This window comes from Indicator indicator, chromosome 8 (assembly GCF_027791375.1).
Source record: "Indicator indicator isolate 239-I01 chromosome 8, UM_Iind_1.1, whole genome shotgun sequence".
NCBI lineage: Eukaryota > Metazoa > Chordata > Aves > Piciformes > Indicatoridae > Indicator > Indicator indicator.
Window position 1 is genome coordinate 25,370,156 of NC_072017.1, and position 25,929 is coordinate 25,396,084.

Sequence of the window (25,929 nt, forward strand, 5' to 3'; positions counted from 1 at the left end):
TCCTTAACACTTAAAAGCTTTGTCTTAGCACCTTCTGAGGAGGAGAAGCCAGCAAGAGTTCTGCTGCATGGCTCATTTGCTAACTATCCCAAAGAGACACAAGTAATTCCTTCAGTGTAACTGGCCTTTCAAGGTGGAAAGGAGAAGACCTAGGTGAAGCCTAGACAAGACTAAGGCTCCAGGTCTCAGATGACCAGGGCGTTCTTACACCATTTATCAAGAGCTACAGCGCATGCAGGACTCCCAACAGGTCAAAACTGAGCAAATCTTCACTGTCACCATAATAGAATAGTCCTGGTGCCTGTGCCTTCACAAAAAAACAGTTAGGGCACTTGTCTATTAAACTAAAGGAGAAGTTAGGTCATGAATTAATCATTATTCATTCTACTTTGCCTCATGCTATATCCTGGGAAAAAAATAGCATGGCTGGCTTTGGATTTGCTTACAGAGCCTGTAATCTGTAGAATATCAAACAGTGACTTTCCTGAAGGGATCCTTCAAAGCACACCATCATCTCTCCTATCCTGGCAACCACCATCCTGAGCATCAGGCCTTGAGAAAGAGAGGGCAATATCAAGTGTACAGGGTGATGGAAAGCTACCTTTTGGTCTCCCTCGTGCCTGTGAAAATGGCCCCAGGGAGCAGCTCAGCTCTCCCCAGTGAGGCTCCCACTGCATCCACTTCATGCATTTGTCCATTTGCACTCTTCTTGGTGTAAGGGCAAAACCAATCTCCTGTTTTACATGACCTTGGAGCTAATATCTCTTTTACTGATCAGGACTTCCAGCAGCCTCAGCTTGGCCTTAATCTGCTTGTATTCACTGTATTCCTCAGCCACAGGTGTGCGGTCCTCTTTCTGCACGTTCCTAGAGGGAATGAAAGCAGGTCATCAGGATTTCTGTATCAACATGTCTTTGCCTCAGTAGTCTCCCTCCAACCCTCTACAAGACCTAGAGAGAAGCTCCTCTCCTCCTCCCCTTGTGGGACCAATTTCAAACCAGAAAAGGTTTAAGTGGGGAAAACCACATCTACTGAGGCTGAACACATTATCTCACTGTTCCAGGTTCCAAACCTTACCTGAATGCCTCTCACCTTCACTGATATTCACAGCCTTTAAAGAGGAGATGGAAAACATGGCAGGAGACATCTGAATGTCATCCTGCTAGCACAGCAAAAGAGATTAGACTGTCTTCTGGCTTGGCATCCCTCCATTTGCATGAACAGGCAGAGTTATTAAAAAGGAAGATGACAGCTGATGACATTTCTCTCAGGGATTTTCCAAGTGATGCCCTACAAACTTCTAAGACGTTAGAAGTTTCCTGAAAGCTCAGGATGATGGCTGGAGGCAAGAAGATTGCATATATTTATAGTCCTCCATGATCTTGGTAAACTTTCTGCCAGCTCATCACTAAGCGTAGCAGGATTCATTGTTTCCCGAAAAGGTCTCTAAGGCAAAAGTACCTGCAGTACTTGTGGACAATGAACAACAGGACAGAAACCTATACCTCAGTAGGAAAAAGCCACTTATTCTGTCAGTGAGAAATGCTTCCATCATTTGGGTCAGCGATGGTAGAGGCAGATGGACTGTCCCCACCTGTAGTACTTCTGATTCCCAATGCTTGTGCAAAGACAATAGTCCTCCAAGACAGTCTGATGCCTGAGATTTTTATGGGGGGATGGGTAGGGATAGTTCAATGGCCCTTTCTGCCCTGCTTAAATCAGCTGTAATGACCATGGATCAACCAGTTGTCAATGACAGTATTTGAAGGTCTTTCACTATTACATAGATAGAAAGCTACCTGTATTGGCATCTACAAACAGATCAAAAGCAGCTGAAGGACAGAGGTGGCTGCCAAATTCTTACCTTCCATGTTGTCGGAAAAAGTTATCTTCAAAGTCTCTCAACTTTTTCCTGATGCGCCTTTTCTCTTCCCTGACTTCTTGGAGCTGGTCTAGGAGTTCTAGGCTGTTTAAACCAAACATAAGAAGATCATACACCTGGATGCAAGTGCCCCAGGAAACATCCAGTAATCTACCAAGGTATGGCTGCATGTATGGCAGGCATCAGCACTGCTCCCCCAGGCAGCAGTGGCCAGCTGCTGTTACTTGCAAGGGAAACCTTGGTGCAGTCAGACCACCCAAACAATCCCACACTTCAGCAGACTCTTCTAAAGAGCTCAAGTGTGCATTTACAGAATTCAGTTTCACTAAGACTAGTGCTGCTTTTGGCACCTGTCACACAATCAAGATCTAAGTCACAATTCAAGGCTACAACCAGGATCTATTTCCACCAGATCTAGGTGCATAAAAGCAGCACAGCTACTTCAAGCCTCACCACTCCAAAACCTGAAAAACCCAGTAAAGCACTGGGTTGTTTCCATGGTAAAGGCTTCCCATGGGTGAGGGGGAGTCACTATGGAGTCCACAACTGTAATGTCTGCGTCAAGTCAGGAAACTTTCACTTCAAACACTGTATTTGGAAAACAATGTGTGAAAACAAAATAGCAGAAAAAAGGGCTATTTTAGCAAGAAATAACTTAGTCATGGCTTAGTGAATTCAACATACATGGATGCTTCATGAAGATTTGAAAGCCCCATATCCAGATTGCTCCTCGATGGCATCTTATCATCCACTGGGGAAACAAAGCCATCAGCATCATCTTCTAGTGGATCCAAGAAGCTATGCACCTTGAAGTCAGTTTCTGTGGAAAGTGTGAAAACTGGCTTCCCATTGTTGTCCTCCTCAGATCCCTCCTCTTCCTCCTACAGACAGGGACAGAACACCCCCACAACAGCACTGGTTATTGCTCCCTTCTCAGAAACAGGTATCTCCTTTCACCACATGCACTGGGGGACAGGTATGAAAGGTGGATAAGCAGAGCAAGCACTATTATTGCTAAGCAATGACAGGACACCAGAAAAACACCTGGAAGCCATCCTATAACCCAAGCACCAACTCAGTTGGCATAATGACTCTTTTGATTAACATCCAAACACATGTGAACCCTATGTAATTTTTCCCTCAGAAGGCCAAGCGAAACTGCCTGAAGTGGACCAACCATCTCCTGCTTCCCTGCATACACCAGGCACACACACCAGAACCACTAGTGTCACATGTGAGATACTCTGTCAATAGATGCAGTTCAACAGCTCTCTCTCTTCACTGAGTTCAAGATGTCAGATGCTCCTACAGTGATGTCCAAGCAGTCCTTTCAGTGGCCCAGGGGCTGGGATATGAGTCTCTTTCAAAGGACTCTGGTTGCTAATGTGTTCCAACCATTGGCTCTGCACCAATACACTAAAAACTGAACTACAAACATTGCCCACTGCCATTTCCCCAAAAGACACTGATGAATCACTGGTGTTCAGACTTTGTCGCACAGCATAGAGAGGCACAACATGTGAACGTTTGTAACCACTATGAATTAGGAAGGACCTGGTGCTGCAAATGTAGGGCTCACCCAGCTACACTGTTGCAAAATCCTTTACATTGACTCCTAGAAACGTCTGTGTACATGAAAACCAGACCCCAGTAATCTGCAGCCTTAATATTAGGAATGACACAAAAGCATTGCAGAAATGCAATAAATACCAGCATAGACAGCAGCTCTGACACATATAATTTGTAACCATGCAACTCTAGCCAGGGAGGATCTCAGCACATAAATGCATATATACAAAAAGACCTTTATGGAAATACTAATTGAAGGGCTACTATCAAGGAAGTCTCCAAGTCTATGCAAACATACATTCTCGCCCTGGACACGTAGGAAGCTATTTTCTTTTTAAAACCACTGACCTTGCCACCCTGCAACAAGACATTGTCCCACTTAAGCAAAAAGGAGATGATTGCTCCTGTAATTCTAATCCTCAAAGACACAAAGGAGATTGAGGAAGGAATTTTGTGGGGTGGGAGAAAAAACCCGCATACATTTCCATGAAATCAGATGTTGGCCAGAATTTCCTAGAAATAATTGGTTTTAAGTTACAGCTCTAGCTTAGGAAAATGAACTGGCCAACCACAAGCTGAAAATTACAGCCAACATGGACACTTGGAGATAAAAACCACCTTCCCCCAGCAAAAGTGTTTATTCATCTTTACTATTACTCAAAATAATGGTTAATGAATTTAAGTAATAATAATAGATGCAGAGACGTTTTTAACATCTCCAGGAAATCTACAGGGAACTTGTAACAGGTAATTTCTGCAGAAGTATTCAAAGCTAGGGTAGTAGTAATAATTATAAATTGTGTATGATTATTATTCTGAAGAACACCATTATAAACAGAAAGTATAAAACCCTGCAAAAAAACACCCAGGCTGGGCTGCAGAGGGAGCACCACCGCTCTGTCATTTAGCAGTTCCCAGCCATGTTGTGCTGCCCTGCCAGCTAAGGACTGAAGCAGGAAAACACCAATTGTGCTGGAGCATCGAGGAGGATGTACAAACTCAAACTGTGCATTAAAACCTCTACATTTGGTGCAGAAGATATTTCTCTGCAATAAAAGAAGCCTCTCTGCCCTTTGCCTGAAAGAACAACTTACTTTCAGATTCCCCTTCTGGACAGAAAGGAAAGGGACAATTTCCATAAGCAGTGTCGACAGACCACTCCGGCTGCTCCTGTTGACAGATGCAAGGTATCCTCCCCCTATATGTCCATGAGCCTATGCTTCTTGCCTCACTGCATGGCGCCAGAGCTCAGGACTGAGCCTCATTCACAGAGAAGCCCAGGTAAAGAAAAGACAGGGTATCCATGTCTCTTGTTGAGACCACACTGGCAAAACAGTACATGTTGCTGTCATGAAACCTCTGGACTCAGAATTTTGTTTTAAACAGTAAAATGCTTTAAAGGACTTCTTAGCAATACCTTGAATGGAAACAGCCTCCCAAGGTCTTCACTGTACACAAGCCTCAGTGCACTGTCATTTACACCTAGAATCACAATGATCTTCCTTGGCTAGATGCATGCCACTTGCACCTTCTTGCATCTTCACGTAGCTGTGAGGCATTCGAATCTTACAGATTCACAAAGAGTCTCCAGAGTACCTCATCTACACAACTCATACCAACTACATTGCCCATGGGCATTTTTTCAAAACAGATACCAGTCAGGATACTGTTTGGAAAGGCTTCACCACAGACTACTGTTCACACTTGTATCCAACTTTTCCCAACACTTTAAAAAAGCCCCACCACAAACACCTCACACCAAACCAAAACAACAAACCCAACCCAAAGACCCCCTCACAAGACCACGACTGCAGACCTGATGCAGCAGTTACGTAGGAAGTGCTGAGAGCTCAGGGATGATACACCAGCCTCCCAAAAGCACTGTAACATCCTCACTCTGCATATGAATGAACTCTTCAGGCCATATATTCCTTAAAACCACATTGCTATGTACTGTAAACACCTCATGCCAAATCATCTAAGATGTGTAGGGCTGCAGCATTTCCACCATTAACCACACTCTTCCTAGGAAACAGCAGACAGAAACCACTGAGGTGCCTACACACGTTTTTCTCCTATTCTCTTGCTAATGTATCAGAGGCAAGCCATGGCCCAGCTGCATGCTGGATGCTGCCCAGTATGGTAGCACTCTTCACCACTGAAGAATTACTACCCCACCACAGCACAAGAAAAGAATACCAGCCTGCCATCCCAATCTGAGCAAGCATTACTGAGCAGAAGCATTGCATTGTTAACATCCATCCTCACATGACTTTGTCACCACCTTCAGAAGGTCTAAGAGTCCTGGATCATACAGTCACCTGACCAGGAATAGACATGGATCCCCTATGTGCAAGCACCTGCTTCAATGTGCCAGAGTTAGTTTAGTGAGAGCTCATTCCTGCTGCAGTGCAGTGAGCAAGCCACAGACCTTTCAAGTGAGAGAAATCACCACAAAACAAGTTAGTGCCACTAAAAAGACAGCAGTAAAGCATGGAAATAAGAAACATAGAAAGGGAATTGTGATTTTATTTTTTTTAAAAAGCTAAATCAAATCCATTATGTGCAAGTGTAGGGGGAGAGACAAGGATGGGAAAGAACCCAAAGCTAAGGAAATACTGTAGTGTTATCTACAAAAAGGCAAGAATTGGATCAGAACTGGTGAGGATTTCAGCAGCTACTGATTTTTCGAAGGACACTGCAAAAAAAAAAAAAACCAGCAGTGATAAAAAAAACAACAATCATTCTATTCCATTGGCAGAAGGGCAAAATTGATGCAAACAGAGCACTTAGCAGCTGGAGGTCTTCACCTTTATCTCCTTGAAGAAGGAAGCTGTTTCACCCTCGATAATTGGCTGCAGCAAAGGGCTTCTCCGCTTGCTGGAGGGGGAACCCTGTGACAGGTGTTAACAAGCACGTTACATTAGGAACCCCCGCCTCCTTCAACACCTCCTCAGCTCCATCTCACCCACACATTCACTGTCAGCTCCTGCCTGTACTGTCATGACAAATCAATTTCTGAAAGAAGAAAAAGAGGCCTGGCAACCCCCCTGACCCTTGGAAGTTTTCTCGCAGAATGTTGTTCAGCAAGAGACATGACTGCCGAACACTAAGAGTAAAGCTTGGATACTAGAACACTACCTGGGCTGCAAGGAAATATTTCAGTTCCTAAAGCTGGTGCACACACCCCATTGGTTGGGTTTCCAGAGCTGCAGGGTCAGCCCACCTATATTCTCCGGAAGCGTGATTTCCCACTGCGGCACCCAACAACACTAAGATGGATTTTCAGATGTTTCTGAACTCTGGGGAGCTTCTCACCATTCACAGTCCAGGGGCTTGGAAAAGGCAGTCTTGTCTCTTGTCTGCCAGCTGCTGTGCAATTCCAGTTTTGTATCTAAACAGGACATGGGCTGGCATTTGAGAGGTTGGTGCAAACCTGTGCATGCACAGCTACACTTCTCTTTCTTCTTGAGCACCAGCACCATTGTCACAGAACAGATTTTGGGGACTACTATGCACAGTGGTGGAGCTCCTTTTGGTTTACTCTTAGAATGCAGGACCACCTTCCAGTATTAAAATAAAAAGCCCACTGCTTGTTACTGTTATAACATTGAAAAGTGCTACACCAGTCCAGTCACTCCAGTGGCCATCTACAAAAAGCAGCCAAGACATGAGCACTGCTTGGAACAGCAAAAAAGGATCAGACCTGACAGCACAAACTAAGCAGCAGGCTACAAGTATTCTGTACCTATTTTTAGGTCAACTACAAGTAAAACAGTGGCTAACACAAATTCTCTGCCATTAGAGATGGTGTTTCCTCCATACAGAGGTGCACTGAACTCCTTGCTGCTCACAGTACCTTCCTGCCAAAGCAACACCTTGACCAAGGAAATATCCCCCACTCACACGATCTCTTTGGTATTCCAGAGGTGCTAGGCCCTTTGTCTCCAACAAGGAGACCACTACCACCAGTGACACCCCCTCAAGTCTGTGTTCCAAACATACAATCCTGTGTAACCAAGCAGCATGGAAGGCCTACAGCTCAGAGTGCATTGGTATCATTACAGAAGTGATGCAATAGCCCAACATAAAATGAGGAAAGAGCAGCAGCCCAAACAAAAAAGGAGAAACAACACAGGGTGAGATGTGCCTCACAGCTCATTGGTGGCCACTAAAGGCCCTTCACCAACTTTGCCTGACAATAGCATATGCAGTGTCACTGATTCACTCCTTTGCTAGGTCTGTCAGTGATAAGGCAGGCTGGGACTGGGCCTTGGTGATTGTGCTCTATGCACCACTGCAGGGATTCCTTTTTCCACAGCTTGAAACCAAAGGAATAGCCCCCAGAAAAACACTCTACTCACAATGATAGGGATGGTGTTGGCTCTGGAGAGGATCTGCTTGACCAAGCGGTACCTGTCATACAATGGTTTCATCACTTGCCGTTCAGTTTTGGTAACCTAAGCAAGAAAAAAAGAGAGATTCACAAGGCCTGCAGCAGATACTCCACTCTGTCATGCAAATGCCTGTGAGGTGTCCTTGTAATGTGGGTGCATAAGACAGGTGTCTGCTTGTAATCATGTCCCATGTCTGGGATGAGAGAGACTGTTTGTGACCCATGAAAAGAGAAAGGAGCTGCAATGACAGAATACTGCTGTGTACAGACACTTTCCCAGGAAAGCTTCAATTGTACATTTCACAAAAGTTAACTCTCTGGTATTCCTGTTGCTCCTTCCCAAGGCAACTATGATCCATCTGCTTAACCCCATACCCCTGTGCTCCACCCCCCTCCTTCCACTGCTGGGGAGAAGTTACTATAGACCTGTAAACAGATGAAGGTGCCAGGACTGTGAGACATCAAGAAACTTTAGGGTAGATCACAATATTATTCTATGTCCTGAACTCCATTCCTCCTAGCTGCACACTGCATTCCTTCATAGGCCAGGCATCCCAACAACTCCAACTGTTCATTGGGAATTAGATGATCATTGGGGTCCCTTGCACCCCTGACAATCCTGTGATTTCTGGGTTGCTTGTGGATTCCAGCTAGGCCACCCATCTCAGTGGTACTGCCAGGGAAGGAAACAGGAACACTCACCAGACAGTTGGACACTTAGTCTTGCACAATCCTAGACTAACTATTAAGTACTAGTTGTGAGGTTTCATCTTTGAAATGTTTTGTGACAGCACAGTTAGAAAACAAACATGCAGAATGCTACACACAACCTACCTTAGCATCAGGTTTGCATTCAGGACCATCAGACCCATATCCTATGACCATCTTTCCACTAGATCTTTGGTCAAACTTCAGGTTATAAAGCTCCTAAGACAGGAAGCTTTACCTGACTGATTTTTATACAGAAGCTGTTCACATGCTCTAGTAATTACCAGCAGTAAAAAAATTTAAGATACATTGAGGAAATAAGCATGACATCAACGCCAACAGTGTAACCCCTAGGGAGCTTCACACAGTCTCCACAACAGAAATAGCAGGAACCAAAATACAGCTTGAGAGAGGAGGAAATATTGAAGTGAACTGTGTCATTTTGTCTACAGGTGCCTTCCACAAAAGTAAACTTTGCGAAGCTTGCACATCCTCTGTCCAGAGCAGGTAAGGGTGCTGACTTCCAAGGGGCAGAAAAGCTTTACATATTGGCAGGAAGGGAACTGTCAGCAAAGACAGCAAAGCATCTGGAGGCAGGATCTCCCACCTGATAACCAAGCCTGCTTCCCAAACATGAATAGGGGAACAAAAAAGGAAGATCTTTTCATTGCTGAACACAATGCAAACATCACCAAGCCGGATAAGAGGCCCACAGATGTACAGTTCAAGTTCCAGGGCACACGTGTTCTACACTTGTAAAGCACAGCTGGGCTCCAATACCCTACAGCCTCAAGCTGGCTGGTTGCTGAGTAAGCAGCTCAAATGGATTACAGTGATGTGAACAACATCAAACAACTCACTCAGCCCTCTCTGCATGGAGTTCTGTGTTGATATGTCTGCATTTGATTGCACTGGCTAGACAAATTGCCTGCAACTTTGCTTGCCTTTGCACCCAAAGCACACATACGAGGACACAAACTATATAGCCTACATAGATACAAAAATAATATTTTTCCTACTTTTATTGCTAGCTACCTAGAGAAAGTGGGCAGCTGTCCTACCTCAACTACATCTAGCTCTACATATATATTATTACTTAGCACTTAGCCAACAGCACCGATGTGTCTCCTGTTCCACTTAGTCTCTATTGCTTAAAAAACCCAGTAAATGGCTACACTGATGTTGAGAGGCAAACCTTCCTAGACACTGAAAGCTGGTAACACCATGATTTTATTCACAACAAAACAAAACATGCCCTGGAATGGGCAAACAAATCCTTCTGTTTCACATGTGGTAAGGAATGGGAAAAAAAGCCACATGCCTAGTACAGTGTATAGCAAATGCACAAACCTACATCCAAAAGCAGTCAGGAAACATAAGTAACAGCAGCTTTTGGGACACCATCAAAATACAAAGACATTTAGAATAAAGCAGCCCTTGACACAACTCTGCAGCACACTAAATTTGGCAAAGGAGAAGCAGCTGAGGAATTCCTTACATTGTTAGAGCATCAGAAGATTTTCTGCACAGATAGATGCAGTCTTCCTTGCCCTACCATACATCGTTGCTAGGTACAGACAGCTTGCTTAAAACTAAAGAACTAAAATGCAGTCATATAAATACAGCATCACAAGGACAGGAAGGGGGAGGCCTGCTAACAAGCAAGGCTCAGGTTTGGTTTGAAACACTTTAAGCAAGTTCACTTTAAGGATATGCCACCTTTGACTTATCAAAACAGCACACTCACTCTCAGGGACAACATAGGGAAGCTTAAGTGGATTCCCTCATGCTGCTCTTTGGCAGTTCTACACCAAAACCCTGCATGTTCTCTCATACAACTACACTGGCTTCAGTGGATGATAGGCATGAATGTACAATAGTAGCACTTAATGACATAAAAAAAAGTCTTATTTCAATGCTTTAAAAGACAAAGGAGAAAATTATTCTGGATCCAAAGGAAGGAAGGGATCAAGAATCTCATGCACCAAGAATCTCATGCACCAGCAGAACAACAGAGGTTTCACCTGCACTACTCAAGTGCTCCTTTAAAGCAGTAATTTACCACTCCCAAAGCATTGATCAAGGCATTAGCACCAGCCTGAAACTAAGTTACTGTATATTCTTGACACTACCTATACAGGTAGTAGCTAATCAGCAAAAAAGGAGGGATTTACACCATGCCAATTCAGTACCCTAGAAGCCAGCAGTCTTCTGCCATGGCAGATATCACCAGGACACAACACTTCATTCTCCATCTTCACAAATGACCATCCTCTGTTAGGATCAAATATGCCAGACCCCTCAGACCCTGTGCTTGCATGGGCACATGGAAAACCAATCCATTTTTATGCAAGAATGTCTTCTCAACTGACGCTGGGGCACTCAAGAGACAGCTTGTTCCATGAATCCATGGGCACACGAGGATTGTGCAAATAGCACATTGCAGGTGCCTCTCTGCAGACTGCCATGAGAAACATGCCACAGCTCCCCCAAAAAACTGCAACACAGACACACCTACCCTCCCAGTTACCCATTGATACTACCAAACACGGAAACTATTGCTTGCATAGGGGACAGCACCCCACTATTTCCATGCACACTGTATCCCAGGAAAGCTGCTGAGTTTGCCAGGCCACAAACTAGACTTGTGTGCCCCAGGGAAGACAAGGCCAAAATCAAACATTCAACCTGCAACTCCACCCTGCAGCTATCCACCAGGCCCAGTGCACACATGCAGATGTCACCTGGCCAGGAACAGATTCCTCAGTGGCAGTGGGAAGTGATGGATCAGGGAGGCACATTAGAGGCTGCATATATTGTTTCAACAGCAGGAGGTTCTATTAACTATAACATCAAAGGAGCCTAAAGAGGATCAATTACAATAAAGACATTGACACTGGGGAGAAAAAATAAAAAAAAAAAAAAAGGAGCTGCACCTACCGGTCTGCCATGAATGCTTTCATAATAAAGCAAAGCTTTTTGAAGAGCCACTTTTTCAGCTGCTATCTCATCTCTTGTCATGTCCTATGAAAAGAGGCACAGAGAGACAAGGCAGAAAAAAGTCAGATTGCTGGGCTCAAACAATACTCATCTGAAGCATAAACAAAGTCATATCATTCTATCAATAATACTGCAAGACTCATCTCTGCCTTCCAGGGCTTCTTTGTTACATGGTCAAAGAGACTGTTAATGTCAGTGGCACCCTATACACAATGAAGATATAACAAACCCATATAGACTTAGCATATGCAACTCTTTCATAAACAAAAAATAGCTTTACTCATTATAAGTGTGCTTTGACAAACCAAAGCTAAGCAACTTTTACACTTTGGAGGCTAACTGGAAAAGAGCTACTTTGCTTAAATGCTACAAGACATTTTCTTTCCTTTTGTTTTTCTCCAAATCTTACACAAACTCCAGTACTTCTTTCAAAGTTTGCCATCTTTGGTTTGCCTGTCACAAATATTTCACCAACAACTGAAGTGCAGGCAGAACACCTCCTGCAACCAATCCTGCCAGCAAGAAAAAGCTCTGGCAGACATACTGACAGGATCAAGCCAACAAAAAGGGGCAGACAGTTGAGGAACACTAAGTTTGGCAGAGTTTCCCCACTGACCTTGCCTGACACTAAGCATGCTCTACTGTCACAGCACCAAATACTACCACAGGCCCTCTTCAAAGAGCAAGGCTGCACATTCTGGCTACCTTGAGAAAACAGCCACATACAAGCTGTACCATCTCCTTCAGCAGATCCACCACACGATTTACATGTGAGAAGACTCAAGAACTTCACTTACAAGGCTGCTCGAACCTCAGGAATAAGAAACATGAGACACACAGACTTCCCTGCTGGTAACCCTCAGACATTACATCATCTAACTGAGCTCTCAAGATTGGTGATAAAACATCCCAAGAGAAGAGCATTCATCTTTAGTTCTTCATTCTAAACAGAAGACCCGATCTCCAGAATCACTGGAAGTCTCCATTCACCAAGCCTTTGGCCATAAACCCAAAAATAGCCACATACAGGACAGGAAACATTGCAATAATTTGCAAACATTACTTCAAATATACAAGGATCAGAAAACGAATACACAACAAGTTTCACTAGAAACGAAGCTCAGGAAGGGATAAAAAACCAAAACAACAAACCCCCAGGACAGTAAAGGCACAGAAAAAGAAACCAAAACAAGTGTGCCAGGTGCAAAGGTTGTAAACTGTGACATAACATAGCAGTCACCATGCAGCCACAAATTACCTAGTTAGGCCTAAATCTGATCTGCCTGCACAGTACCTTAATATCTTCAGGTCGGTTTATCTCCATTCGTTTTTCCTGAAGCTTCTTCTGGATGGAATCAAGGGTTGCTTCCACAGCAGGCTTGGCACATTTATCTGACATGTCTTGCTTCCTCTCATCATCCTTTTCAAGCTGTGAGCCAAAGCTCTTTGGGAGTGTGTTGCTTCGCTGACGCACAACAGGACCAAGGTCTTCCTCAGAGAGCTTCAGTTTGAACTCTAAGCCAGGGACATTTGAGGGAGGATGAATCATTTTGCTTTTTGAAAATATGACAGTGACAAGACCACTGCCTAGCATGACATTTAAATGAGGCACACTCCAAGTGCCCCCTGAAAGCCCACCAGCAGAGGCAGCTCACCTTTAAGTTGCTTTCGGAACTTGGCCAAATCATTTGTCCACTTGAGCACTTCAGGATTGGCTGCTTTGTCACTGTGGGAAGGCTGAGAAGAAAGAGAAGTCATGCTGAATCTGTGTTAAACCAGCAGCAAAGACCCACTGAAAAGGGCATGTGTCACAAAATGAGATAACCAGGATTTGGACCCAATAGGAAGCACTGGGTACTGACTGGTACCCACATACCCCTAAGTATCTCATTTCACACCTTGCTATGATTGGCCCTGGCCATCACAACACTATCTTATGATGTCCCTAAAAGATTTGGTTTCTTTATAGAAAACAAAACTTTTAGTAGCAAAGATTAAGTTGTAGGAGAACCTCAGATGGCCAGATGCACATTGGAATCCTGGTGCCTATTGTTTCCTAACAAGAAGACACCTCAGAAACAGAGGAAGGCTAAGATGAACTGCCTGAGAACAATTATTATGCAGGTCTCTGCAACAAAGGCCAACAACAAAGACAGCTACATCACCCAAATGCTAGGCTTGAGCAAGCTCTAAGCATTTCTTCCAATCTTTCATACAGCACATAAGATGCTTTCAGTAAAAACCTCTGTGGTTTAAATTAATAACAAAGATGCACACAGGGAAACTTCCAGTTCCTTAAAAGGCTTTTTGTGCATCACAAATAATTAGAGTACAGTATACTACTGCTGCTCAGCAGCACTCAACTGAGATAGCAGCAGCCTGTACTCCTGAGCAGCAATCTCCTCTGCAACACACTGGTGTCCTGGGATTACCATCATGCAAATGGAATTTGCAACTGTCCTGTCCATAGGCTGAGTTTAAATAAGTATGCAAGCACAGATTTACCATACCCATTCCCACACACTGACTCTATACTTTTTGCACTGATAGTACATAATGCAAATCATCTTTGTTCAGACCAACAGCTTTCTTTCCTCCAATTTCATTTTATTATTTTCCTAAAAAAGGCTTTCAAGCTCTCTGACAGACTTCCCTGACATCCCTTCTGCTTCGGACTACTGCACACCTCTCCATACAAATGCTTAACTACTACAGACTCACTCTGTATTTTCTCTCCTCTTCAAATTTGTCCTCAAATCTCCTAATCTTTTTCTTCAGTCCCTGAATCCTCCGGGTAAGTTGCGCAGGGGTCAGGTCCTCTCTGTCTTCTTCGTATGAGCCCAAGGATGAGCTCCGCCTCCTAGAAAGAGCAGACATGGCAGCAAGAACTTACCCAAACAGCCACAGTACATGTTCTGGCAGAGACAGCCAGTTGATCCCACAGAGGAAAGCAAGCTGTGCTGCTACTCCATAACGATACATGGCAAAAGATGCTGAAACAGCCTCTTTGAGCAATGGGAACTGCCTAGATAGTATTCCATAAACCTAGAAATGAGGGACCAAAACCTTTTCTAAAAACATCACCTTCCTGTCAGCAGGAGGAGAAACCTGACACAGCACAGCTATCCAGAATATATGATCCAAAGAGGAGCTCCCTGAGGCAACTGCCCAAACTCTTTACAGCCAGGGGTGACACTCAGCACAGGCAAATCACAACCCACCTCATGAAGGAATGAGAATTGGGAGGGGAAGGAGGCACTTCTGTATCATCCAAGTACTGTTGGCTCTGTCCATAGGCATAGAAACGAGGGGACAGCATAGGATCACTGTCCTCATCCAGAAGCTGGCGAATTAAGCAACTGGCCTGCGGGGAAAGGCGAGCCTCATCTGAGTCCAAGCCGTCTCGCTGCCATGAGGAGAGAGCAGGAAGGGGCTCTGGGAACAGTAAAACAAAGGCTGGTTTTATCATTTTGGTTTTAAATGCAGGACAGACTCCAGGCAACTCTTCTAAGGAACCCTGTTCATACTGGACCATGATTCCTTGTCATTACCAACACCTCTTCAGTGTGCAAATCAACATAAAGCACAGCCTGGCCACACTGGGTACTCATCACTCATAAATCATCTCCTGAAAGGTCAGCCAGCAATGACCCCAGAGTGACACCACATGGGGCTATCACCAGCCAGCACCTTGGAGGAAAAGGTTACATTGTACAAGAAAGAATTACCAGCACATGGAAGCAGCTGGATTACAGGAGGACTTTTCCAGAATGTACAAATGCTGTAGAAACAAATAGCCCATTAACTGCCATCCCACAGCCTCCACCACCACAATACAACCCTGCTGCCTGCAACAGAAAATTCAAACAGTAAAGGTAACCATACCTTCTAGTCTGCAAGGAAAGAGAGTCTCACATCACTACATGTTCTCTGGGATGTCTAGCCTGAAAATTAACAATGATGGTAATATAATCTGAGTTTCCCCCTTTTGTCCTTCACATACAATCCTGTGCCTAACAGCAGGATAAGAAGTAAAGAAATCTTAGGTCCTCTAACCAGTCTAATCAGCTGCAAATAAAAGCAACATAGGGACATGGTGGACTAGGAGAGATGGGGAAACCCAACTTCAAATTGCTGATTAGCATAGCAGAGCCAACAGTGAGGCAATCACCTCAATCTTGTGATCACTCCCTCCAGATGCCATAAGGAGTCTAACATTGTGTTCAGATAGTTTACTAAGCTGATTTGCATGCTCCTACTTAGCACCACAGGATTAGACAGTTTAAGACCCAGACTTTGAACTTATCTAACAAATAGTTTCAGAGTCAATTAACAAAACAAAACCCCTATAGAAAGCCCCCAGAACAGCTGCACAGCTAGGAACTTCTTATTTCCTGAATCTGTTCTTCCAGGCAGAAAAGGGAATTTTGAAGGTCTCAGTTTTGGAATAAAAAGTAGTCCTTAACGTTGCTGAATGTTTTCAGAGTGCAGAATGGATTGCATGACAATTTCCTTACAGAACTTCTCCACCATTTCCTGTTGCTCCCCATGTACAATTTGGACAGTGCAAGATCATCTGCAGTTCACTTACAACAGCAGTATTTGGCAGGTACACACTATCAAATGATGCTCTCCTCCTCCTCTTCCTTTCCTCCTTAGAGCAGGAGTATAAATGGCACACCTCTGCTTAGAGGCTGGTGCTACACATAAAGTCATGCTTTCCTCCAAAAGGCATGGCTGGAAGTTTCTGCACAAAATCCTCTCACAGGTGCTGTGGTAAGCAAAGCACATGCAACCGTGGCCTGCAGACACCACTCAGATGAAGTAAGCAAGTGCCAAGGGTAAGTCACCTGTTTTGCCTTGGATTGGAAAGCTTATGCAGCCTCCACTTTTGTCAGCTAATGCCTGGAACAAGAGCTTTTTCTAAGATGTGTTCAACCTTGGCAGTTCCTAATACTTTGAAATACTTTGCTCAGGGAATCTGATCAGAAAGAAGGTAAAACAAAGAACAAAACCTGGAGCCGAACCACAACAGTTTACTAAAAGACATCTTGTGAGCCCCTTCCTGAAATTATAATATTCAAAGAACTGACTGACACCAAAATAATGGCTACTAAGACCAAAGGAACAAATCTAATACATCTGACTAGCAGGAATGAGTGTAAGTGATACATGTGACCCTTCCAGACATCTCTCACCTTTAATTTTTGAAATACACCCTCACCTCCAAAAAGATTTTGCCTTTGGAAATTGTAAAATCACACATCCATGGGATTTACAAAGATGGAATAAACTTGGGAGAAATTAGCAACATATGTAACAGTAACCAAATTAAGCTCCTATCACACCAGCTAACAAAGCCAGTATTAATTTTGCATGATGCATGTGACTTTGTCCCAAGGTGGATTTATATACCAGATAGCATGTGACATTCAGGGAATTGCAACAGCTCAAAGAGCCTCTGATCAAACACCACAAGACAGGAAAACACTTTGAATTGTGAGTCACTATGGGGAGGCAGTATTTTGAAATGCAGCCAACAAAGTATACCTACCTCTGTCTCTGCCAACTTGCACAAAGTGTTAATAAGAAGACAGAAAAAGACAAAAGTCTTAAAAGGAAAAAGTTGGAGATTTGACAGAATAAAAAGACAACATCAGCTGTTTTTAACCCTTGCTCGGTAGGAAACTTAGTAGCCTTGCTGACTGCAAGTATTTAAAAGAAAAAAAACATCACTACAAAATGTAATGCAGCAATTAAAAATCCAGAAATCTACAAACCTAAATATGTTCCTTTAATTATCTACATCACAAAGTAACACTGAGTGCAGTCCAACTGCCTCCTATCTTATACTGGGCCAGGTGCCAGGCACTCCAGCTGGAAGCAGTGGAATTGCAGGATTGCATAAATACACAGAAAAAGCAATAGCTTACCATTACCAGATTCCAGGCAGTGCATAATCAATCAATTCCTACTCAACTTTTGGTACTCATTTATCCAAGTGTTAGCCTTTTCTGAAGGCTACTAAATTCCTGGACTTGAATTATTAAGTTTGAAGTATATGCTCTCAGGATTAATGTTATCCCCTTTCCCCTAACCACAGGATAAAAATCTCAGTAAAGAACATAAATGTTTCACCTTTTTTTGGAAAACTGGCCTGACACAGCAATTCCCTTATTCATCTTCTCTCTGGAACACATCTCTCTAGCTCAGGGAAAACTCAGATTTTTACTCATCTCCACATTCTTTCCCTAGATCACTTCCCTCTCCATTTTCTACAGTGACAAGGTTTGATAAAAACAAACAAACAAACACAAACAAACAAACAAACAAAAAGAATGGAATGTTTAACTGCCATGGTTGTAACAGTACACAGCATGGCTGACAAAAGGTTCAGTTCTGTGGTCAGACTGAGCACATTTCTTTCAAGTAGCCTTTTCAGCATCGGTGCCAAATAACTGAAATATGGTGGTATTGAGCCTACAGTCCTTCAGAAGTGCTGCATACCCTCTCAAAATTCCCAACCAGGCCATCTTTCAACGAAGCTGTCAGCCATCTGCCAGGTGTGGTTCTGCAAACCTCTGGAGCCACACATATGCCTATGGCAATACAAACTTCTTTGCCAACCTGCCACACACAGGGATGGAGATATTAACAAACCTCTATCATGCAAGAAAGAATAAACAGGAATCATATCAATGCCTAGGTTATTGGTGAACTGCAAGCCTTCTTGCTGACCAAAATTAACATTTTTTTCATCATTGCACTGTACATTTATGACAGCGTTACTGACAAGTGCAGGGCCAACAATGGGGTGCCCATGCACACATCCTACCCAAGATGCAGCCAGCAGAACACCAGAAGCATTTGCTGTTTCCCTCTCTGCAGTAACTCAGCTGATGCATTCTCCTAACACTGCTTGGACACACACCCCTCTGACAAACCAAAGAGGCCAAACCATACCTGCTCTAAACTAAATGAGGTCTGAAGGTATTAAAAACTCAAAACTACTTTCAGCACCTGAGGCCCTGGTATTAAATCCCACTTGAAAGGCTCTAGTTAGACCTCTTAAAAAAGTGAATAAAGCAGTTTAAACCCCCAAAACATTCTCTAGCTCAATTACCAACCTATTTGACCAATCTTATAAACAACAACCTTGTCTGTATATGAGGAGGTATTCTTTGTATGCAGATCAAAAAGAATAGCCCAACTATTTTTGAGATGACATCTCTCAGACAGCAAGTCAGCTTTTTTTTCAGGACATCATAATCAACAACCAAAGAAATACATTTCCCAAACATTGATGCCACAAAAAATCATTAAACAATGCCGTTACTCTTTGCTGCATTTAGTAACCAAAATGCAGTGCATTTCATCATCTTGCAAATTCTTGCACTAAGGAGTGCCACACATAAATATGGTGATGTGTCTAAGTCCACAATATAGGAAAAAAAAGGTCAAAATCCAGCTTCCCTGTGGCCATACTCTTTGGACTTTCTGGCATACTCAGTTTTGTTTGATTTAATCAATACTTTCCCATTGAAAAAGTCCAATGTCACAGCTAGTTGTAGATCAGTTTCAGGGTCTCAATGCTGCAACACTCATGTTGGTTTTCTCAGTTTCCTTACTTGCCTGTTTTTTTTTTTTTTTTAACCTGTAAACACAAGTCTAAACCTCAATTTAAAGTTTGAAGGATACTGTCCCCTGACTGTTTTGTAAGTGCTTCTTCCTGCAACCTCTACTTGAAATCCCACCTACAGCACTTGGGGTAAAGCGTGAGTAATCCGACAGGGCAGGCAGCGATCACATGCCTGGCACTGATTGAGCCAACTGCCTGTTCCGCGGCAGGCTGCCGGGAGGGCCAACCACCATTCCGCAGCACAACAAACTTCCAGGTCTGCTGGGACGGCAGGACACAAAGTGCTGGCCTTGAATTAAAAACACTCGGTAAGAAACCGGCCCAACAGCACCAGGCTGTGCAGGAACACTCTGCTCTCCTCACTCACAGACCTCAGCAGTCCACAACTGTTACAAACCTTTGCTATGGAAGCACTTCTGCAACACTTGCTAGCAAGCCCTCTCACCTGGCACCCGCTGACTTGCTAGGCAGGGAAGCCTACCAGTCACACATCCCAGTTCACAAAGACAGCTTGCTTCACATCCAGGTTGAGAACAGAACGATTTAATTTGCATCTACCAAGCACACACTAGTAAAATACTTCTCTTGGACCACCAAAGTACACCTAGGCTAAGTGCTGAACATTTTCCTTCAGGTGGGGTGCTGCTCACAGCCACCATACTACATAAAAACCCTAACAATTACCACACATATGCCTCCATATATAGCAGGCAAGGTGCACACAGAAGGTGGGCACATGGCAGAGTCTGAGCCTACACATTGTGAGGCAAATTTCTCTGTCTCTTCTCTGCTCAGCTTTAGGCACAGCAAACATATCCTTGAGCAAATCTCTCCTCCTGTGCACAGATTTGACTACATGATGAATAATAAAAAAAACCACAACAAACACAAACAAAAAGAAAAACAGGCACAAAGTTCATCTAGCACACCACAAAAAGCAGAGGCCCCTGCCTGCTCACCTGGCCTTAGGCACCACAGTTCTGTGCCACTGAATGAGAACATTTAAGGCAGCTCCAGTCTTAGCACAGACTTTGTTAAGTGAAAAATAAAAGCTAGTCAATGGACAAGGCGCTCTCATGCAATTTGGGGGCCATTCTTTAAGGTTCTCTTGCAACATTTGACTGGATGCAGTGAGACCTACAGCTGAAAGCAACCCCTCAACCTGTAATTGTTCTCACAAGCCACTTGTAACAAAGCCCAGCAGCAGCCCTGGTCACTAGATGCTCTATACCTCCTCAAGTATGACACAGCAGACCAGCTCACCTATAGCCTGGAGGAACAGGTGATTTGCTGAAATGGCCCTCCCCAATTTGCTAGAGCACAGCAATAAATAACTCAGTGTTGACTGCATTACAATGCACAATCCTTTCCCTTTTCACTGGGGATGCAACCAGAGCTGCACCGTGGACTCAACAGAAGGTTTGAGTGACAGAGGCCAACTGGCAGGAGAAGGGAGGATGCATTGGCTGCTAGATCCATGGACAGGTGGTACAACCCTGCCTTGCAAAATGAGTCTCCCCAAGACATTCGGTTTTAAGCTGCACAGGTAGTCTGACTGTTAACATAAACATCTTTGTGGCTGCTGTAAGCTTCATTATACATCCACAGCTAGGAAAGCCTGAGTATCTCCACGATGACCCGCAGGAGGCATGATTTTGCTGCTCCTCCATCTGCACCAACAAAACACGGATTCTGAAAGGTGCATACTCTAAAAGATGACATCTCTGTCACCCTCAACAGCTGATTATTCTGCACCTGTCCACCCCCTCTTGTAAAACACATATGAACAGAAGGCAGGAAGGAAGAATCAGAGAAACGCTATTCAAGCAGAGTCAGACACTCATAATCCTGTTTCGTATTTGCAGGGCATGAAAGCTCAAATCCAAACATAAGAGCATGTCTAGGCAAAGGGAGATGTACCAAAAGGTGAAACTTATTTCATATCATAGGAAACCCACTGGCAGACAGAAAGAGTCTGTGTTCTCCCCTTCATGGGTTGATATGATTCTCATTATTAACCCAGGCAGACAAAAAACCCCACATTATCTTCAGAGGCTCAGGTGATGGCTGAAGCCACACATTGCCTCTGAGAACACACACATGCACACCTGGGCCTAAGACTCCTCAGGGCAGTGCTAATTTGCATCTCACCAAACACAAGGTGGCCACAGCCTCTGGAGGCCCATTGGCATTCCAATCAGCCATGCTGCAGTAGAGGTGATGCCAGCCAGGGAACCCCTGCCAGGCAAACAAGTGGAGAAAGGCTCTCCTGTCCACTGTGACTAGTTGACAGGTTGAATCACACACAGCCACAGCTGCAGGTTTTCTGCACTCATGTCTGAAGTGTTATAACTACTCCCCTCTTTCAAGGAAGGTCAAAATATACTATGATCACATATGCTGTGGAGGCAGGGGCAGAGAAATTAACTTCTCTGTGTTCCTCAGAGATTGTCTCTTTAGAACACTAAATAGGTTACACATTTTCCCTCTCCCGAATTGTTACAATACAATACGTGTATTTTCTTCCCTGGCAAAGTCATTCTTTCACTCCTAAGGCACAAACTAACAGAGAAATTCCTGTTTGTACACAGAGACATAGTCAGTAACTGGAGACGGGTTTGATCCTACATGCTGGTCACCTTCAATTCAGCAAAACTGCAAATGAAATCCATGCCTGTGGCACCTACAGAGCTCACCAAGTTCCCCACTCCTAAATGAGTCAGTGCCAACAACCAACCAAGCATGTACTCTGTAGAGGAGAGCCACCAAAAACCCAGAGTAGCAGAGAGACATGCTTTTTTTCCCTCAGTTGTGCTTCTTACGTCCCAATCATTATTTCCAAATAATAACAGAGGTCAAAGAAAAAGGATAAAGAAGAAAGTTCCTTTTAGACTACAAAACAGTGAATTTCTTTGAAATGCAGGGCATTCTATCCTCAGCTCAAGCAACCAGCCACCACAGACAGAAGCTATCATGAAACACTCTGGGACTCAATAGTACTAAACAGTACATGAAAGTAACTTCAAGAATAAATCAATTAATTCCACTTATCACTTAGAGGAAGAGAATTAATACTTATTCCAATATATGACTTTCAGTTTCTCCAGACTTACACTGCCATAATCAGGACAGAAATGATTTCCTGTTGTTCTTTGGCAAAAGAACATGATGATCACAAAGATACAGACAGCCCACTCAGGTTTCCCACTCTCATTTCAGTCTTACAGCCACCCAACACACAATCCTACCTTCCCAGTCATTGTCATCACACAGCACTGTCAAATCCAGCCGAGGCACTTCTGACACAAAGCTGTTTTCCTGGTCATCAGCATCTTGATTTCTTTGCAACTTGTTTTCAGGAATGTTTGGATGCTCTTGAATCTTCATACCTGAGGGCAACTATATTCCCAGGCATGCACAGAAATGAGAGAGGGGAAAAAAACAAAAAGAAAAAAAAAATCAGGAGACAGAAGAGAAAAAAAAACCCTCTGCACTCACAGCAGCCGTAAGCTCACACCTTCAGCTAAAAAGGTCCACACAAACAGACCCTCACGTTTCCAGTTCAAAATCCGCTCCTCAGTGACCCCACATACTAATGCCTCACTCACACCAGCAAAAACGTATGTCTATCTGCCTTACTTGAATTTTTCCTCCTTTAGAAAGCCACTGGAAATTCCTAAGACTGCTGGCCCTGACAGCTGCATACACCTGAAAAAGCCTGCAGTAATCAACTGGGATGAAGAAGGAGGGAGGAAGACAGGGAGAAAGGGAGAAAGAAAAAGAGGGGATGGCTCTGTACACTTCCTACAAGAGTGTAACTTCTTGCAGCAACAACAAAAATGCTGCTGCTGTTGTAAGGCTCCAGCAATACGGTGTCTTCTACACGCAGGCTCCAGAGCTCCTGAGGCAGCAGCCACAGACAGCAAGCAGTGTAGACTACATACATGAATGCTCTCATGCAGGCTGGGCTGGCTCAGATCAATTAGTGCCAGCTAAGCTGTGCCGGCTGCACATTCCCCGATTTCCTGTGGTTGTTTTCTAGCTGGGTGTGGGGAGAGCAGAACTATTTATGGAGGAGCTCTGGGTATTAAGGCAGTGTTGCACAAATCCAAACAGCAGCAGGGTTTGGCATCTCAGCTGGAAGCAGTGTGGGCTCTGGGAAAAAGCCAAAAAAATCTACACAAGCATCCAAGGACTTAGGGAGGAAAAAAAAAAAGAAAACAGGAACAAAAGAGAGGCAGAATGCTGTCAGGTAAATGACTTGTCATTTAGCACTACTTAGAAGCAACTGCTGTGAGCCTCACCACTGTTCACTTCTGCACATACCACACGTCGTGTGCATTTATGCAGAAATCACCACTGTTCCCACAACCTAGGCACACAGCGTGTGCTGCCTGTAATAGTGCTTGATGACATGAGCATTCTTGACACTCTACAATAAATTAGCTGCAATGCATCACAAAGGGCAGGCGGTAAAAGGAAGTGGAAAGCGTGTTCATAAACACGTAGTGTGTATGTGTACATCCACCAACAAACATACAGCAATCCAAACAGCATTACATTACTACATGAACTATTTGATCTTGGTAAGAGCAGCTTAGTCAGAATTCTCTCAAATACAGGCTAGAAGGTAGTCAACATAGAGACTTCTCCCCCTACCCCCGCAGGTATTTGGATAATCTAGTTAGCAATTCTGCATATGCATAGCCAGAAAAGAACTAGTACATTTGGATGTATTTTACTTGTGAACCCAGAAGCATGACCAAAATGTACTAACTCCATGTCCTTAGTCCATTCCAGTAAGTCACACTTAAATATTTTCCTCTGCATAAAGCTAATGATGTTTTTTTTTTTACTATGTGTGTTGCTTGGGTTTTATTTCCCCCCCCACCAGACAGAGGAAAACAAATTAGATTCATGCGAAAATGGAAACAACCTGCCCAGCAAACAAATCAAACATTTTCATCTGGAGTCAGTCCCATCAATCCTTGCCAATGGACAGCATGATACATTACCTCATCTAGACTCCCTTTCCCATGAAAAGTTGGACCAGGTGATCTTTGGAGGTCAGTTCCTACCTGAGCTAATCTATGGATCTAAAACCCAGCACTATGAACACCTTTGTATTTGTAAAGAATGTTTTGCATTGCATTGGTGTAAGACTTTAATTTCCTTTTCATTTCAATAAATCACTTCTCTGAAACATTTCACCAAAAGGAAACACTACAGCACAGTTTGCAAAGTACTAATAACTCATACAGCCTGACACTGCAGCTGATTAAAAAAATGCTCATTGTGAGAGCCGTAGATGGAAAAATGCTAATACACCACTCAATATCTCTTCAAGCTGCTCCCAGGTTGGGAGGACTTAAATATTTCCTCAGCATCCAGTAAAAAATTCAGTGCCAGGACCTAAAGAGTGACTGTATATTAAAAACAAAGACTGGTTTGTGGCCAGAGGCAGGCAGTCTTCCACATTTACTAAAGAACAAACTGTACCAGTTGATAAAACTGCATTTAAACCACCAGCATAGTATTTTAAGGCTGATAGGAATAAAGCACTAAGTTTCAAAATAGGTGTTAGTCCTAATAACATCAAGAAGCATGAGGAGTGGAATTTATCTACATTTCAGCAATTTCAAAGGGAGCAACTGGAAAATACCATCTTCTCACCACTGCTGTCACTAATTAGGGAGTTCAACATCTTTCTGCAAACTGTACAATCTCTTACTAAGACTCTTAAAAGATATCTATGGCAAATATGAGTACTTCCCAGATGGGTAAACATTTCCTTTACAGATATATTACAAAGGTCATAGCAATGTCTTTGTAGTTCTAAAAATCACTTCAGTTGTTCAATATATTATAAATCTATTTAAAAACAGGTCTCTGCTGTTGAGTACAGCCAGGTACTCTCCTCTCTTTGCTGTAATACAATGAGTAAATAATTAGGCAATCTGAAACCCTGGAGACTCAAGGGGACAGATGTTTAACCTAGCATTAAGACTCCAAACCTATACAGTGGTAGATAATTCTGAATTTCCATGACTTATTTCCCTATTTTACTTCCTGATGCAACCAGTTGCCAACCTCCAGGACAAAAAGTAAGGGAGAACTCCTGTGCTTCAGGTATGGATGTGCCACAATTTCTTACAAACCAAAGGGGCAGTCAGTTGATGATCTCAATAGCAGCTGGCAGTCACACTGCACTGTGGATATTACACACATGACTGCAATAACAAAATTTAAAAACCCCCAACCAAACACACAAACAAAACAACCCTTCAAACTAGGCCCATGAGTTCTGCTTTTCTGGAAGCTGCTTCTTCAGCCATGTTTTGCAGGTACCAGGTCACCCAAATTTGTACCAACTTAAGATCTAAATAACTTAAGAGATACATCAGCTGCCTTCATTCTCCCTGCTCCATAGGAAATTCAGCATAAGGAGTATCTCAAGCACCTAGAAATGAACAGCAAGTTATCAAACTCTGAATTCTGATCACAAACTGGTGTTCGGGTACAAACTGGTATTAAATTACACGTGGATTCAAATCACTTTATTTTATAGGCTTGTTTCCCCTATACCTCATCATGCATTACAACCCTAAGTACCTCTTGGCTAATACAACCTCATACAAAAATGCAGCCATGCTGGTGCCCTACTCCTGAGTCATGCCAATCCCCATCTACACTTGCTGCCATGTTGGTACAAATTTCAAACACCCCTCTCATATC

The 25,929-nt window shown here is 43.5% G+C and overlaps 1 protein-coding gene across 1 annotated transcript in view; it reads right to left on the minus strand.

Moving 5' to 3' along the window:
• Nucleotides 1–517: 517 nt before the first annotated feature.
• Nucleotides 518–25,929, minus strand: part of FAM13A (family with sequence similarity 13 member A) — a 114,840-nt gene continuing 89,428 nt past the window's right edge. The window contains exons 13-23 of the mRNA XM_054383266.1: nt 22,443–22,593; nt 14,777–14,990; nt 14,277–14,415; nt 13,211–13,292; nt 12,850–13,070; nt 11,496–11,579; nt 7,816–7,911; nt 6,262–6,345; nt 2,567–2,763; nt 1,865–1,966; nt 518–866 (exon numbers count right to left, since the gene is read on the minus strand). Coding sequence (XP_054239241.1) covers nt 740–866; nt 1,865–1,966; nt 2,567–2,763; nt 6,262–6,345; nt 7,816–7,911; nt 11,496–11,579; nt 12,850–13,070; nt 13,211–13,292; nt 14,277–14,415; nt 14,777–14,990; nt 22,443–22,593 — 1,497 coding nt within the window. The 3' untranslated portion in view covers nt 518–739. The remainder of the gene's footprint in view (nt 867–1,864; nt 1,967–2,566; nt 2,764–6,261; nt 6,346–7,815; nt 7,912–11,495; nt 11,580–12,849; nt 13,071–13,210; nt 13,293–14,276; nt 14,416–14,776; nt 14,991–22,442; nt 22,594–25,929) is intronic.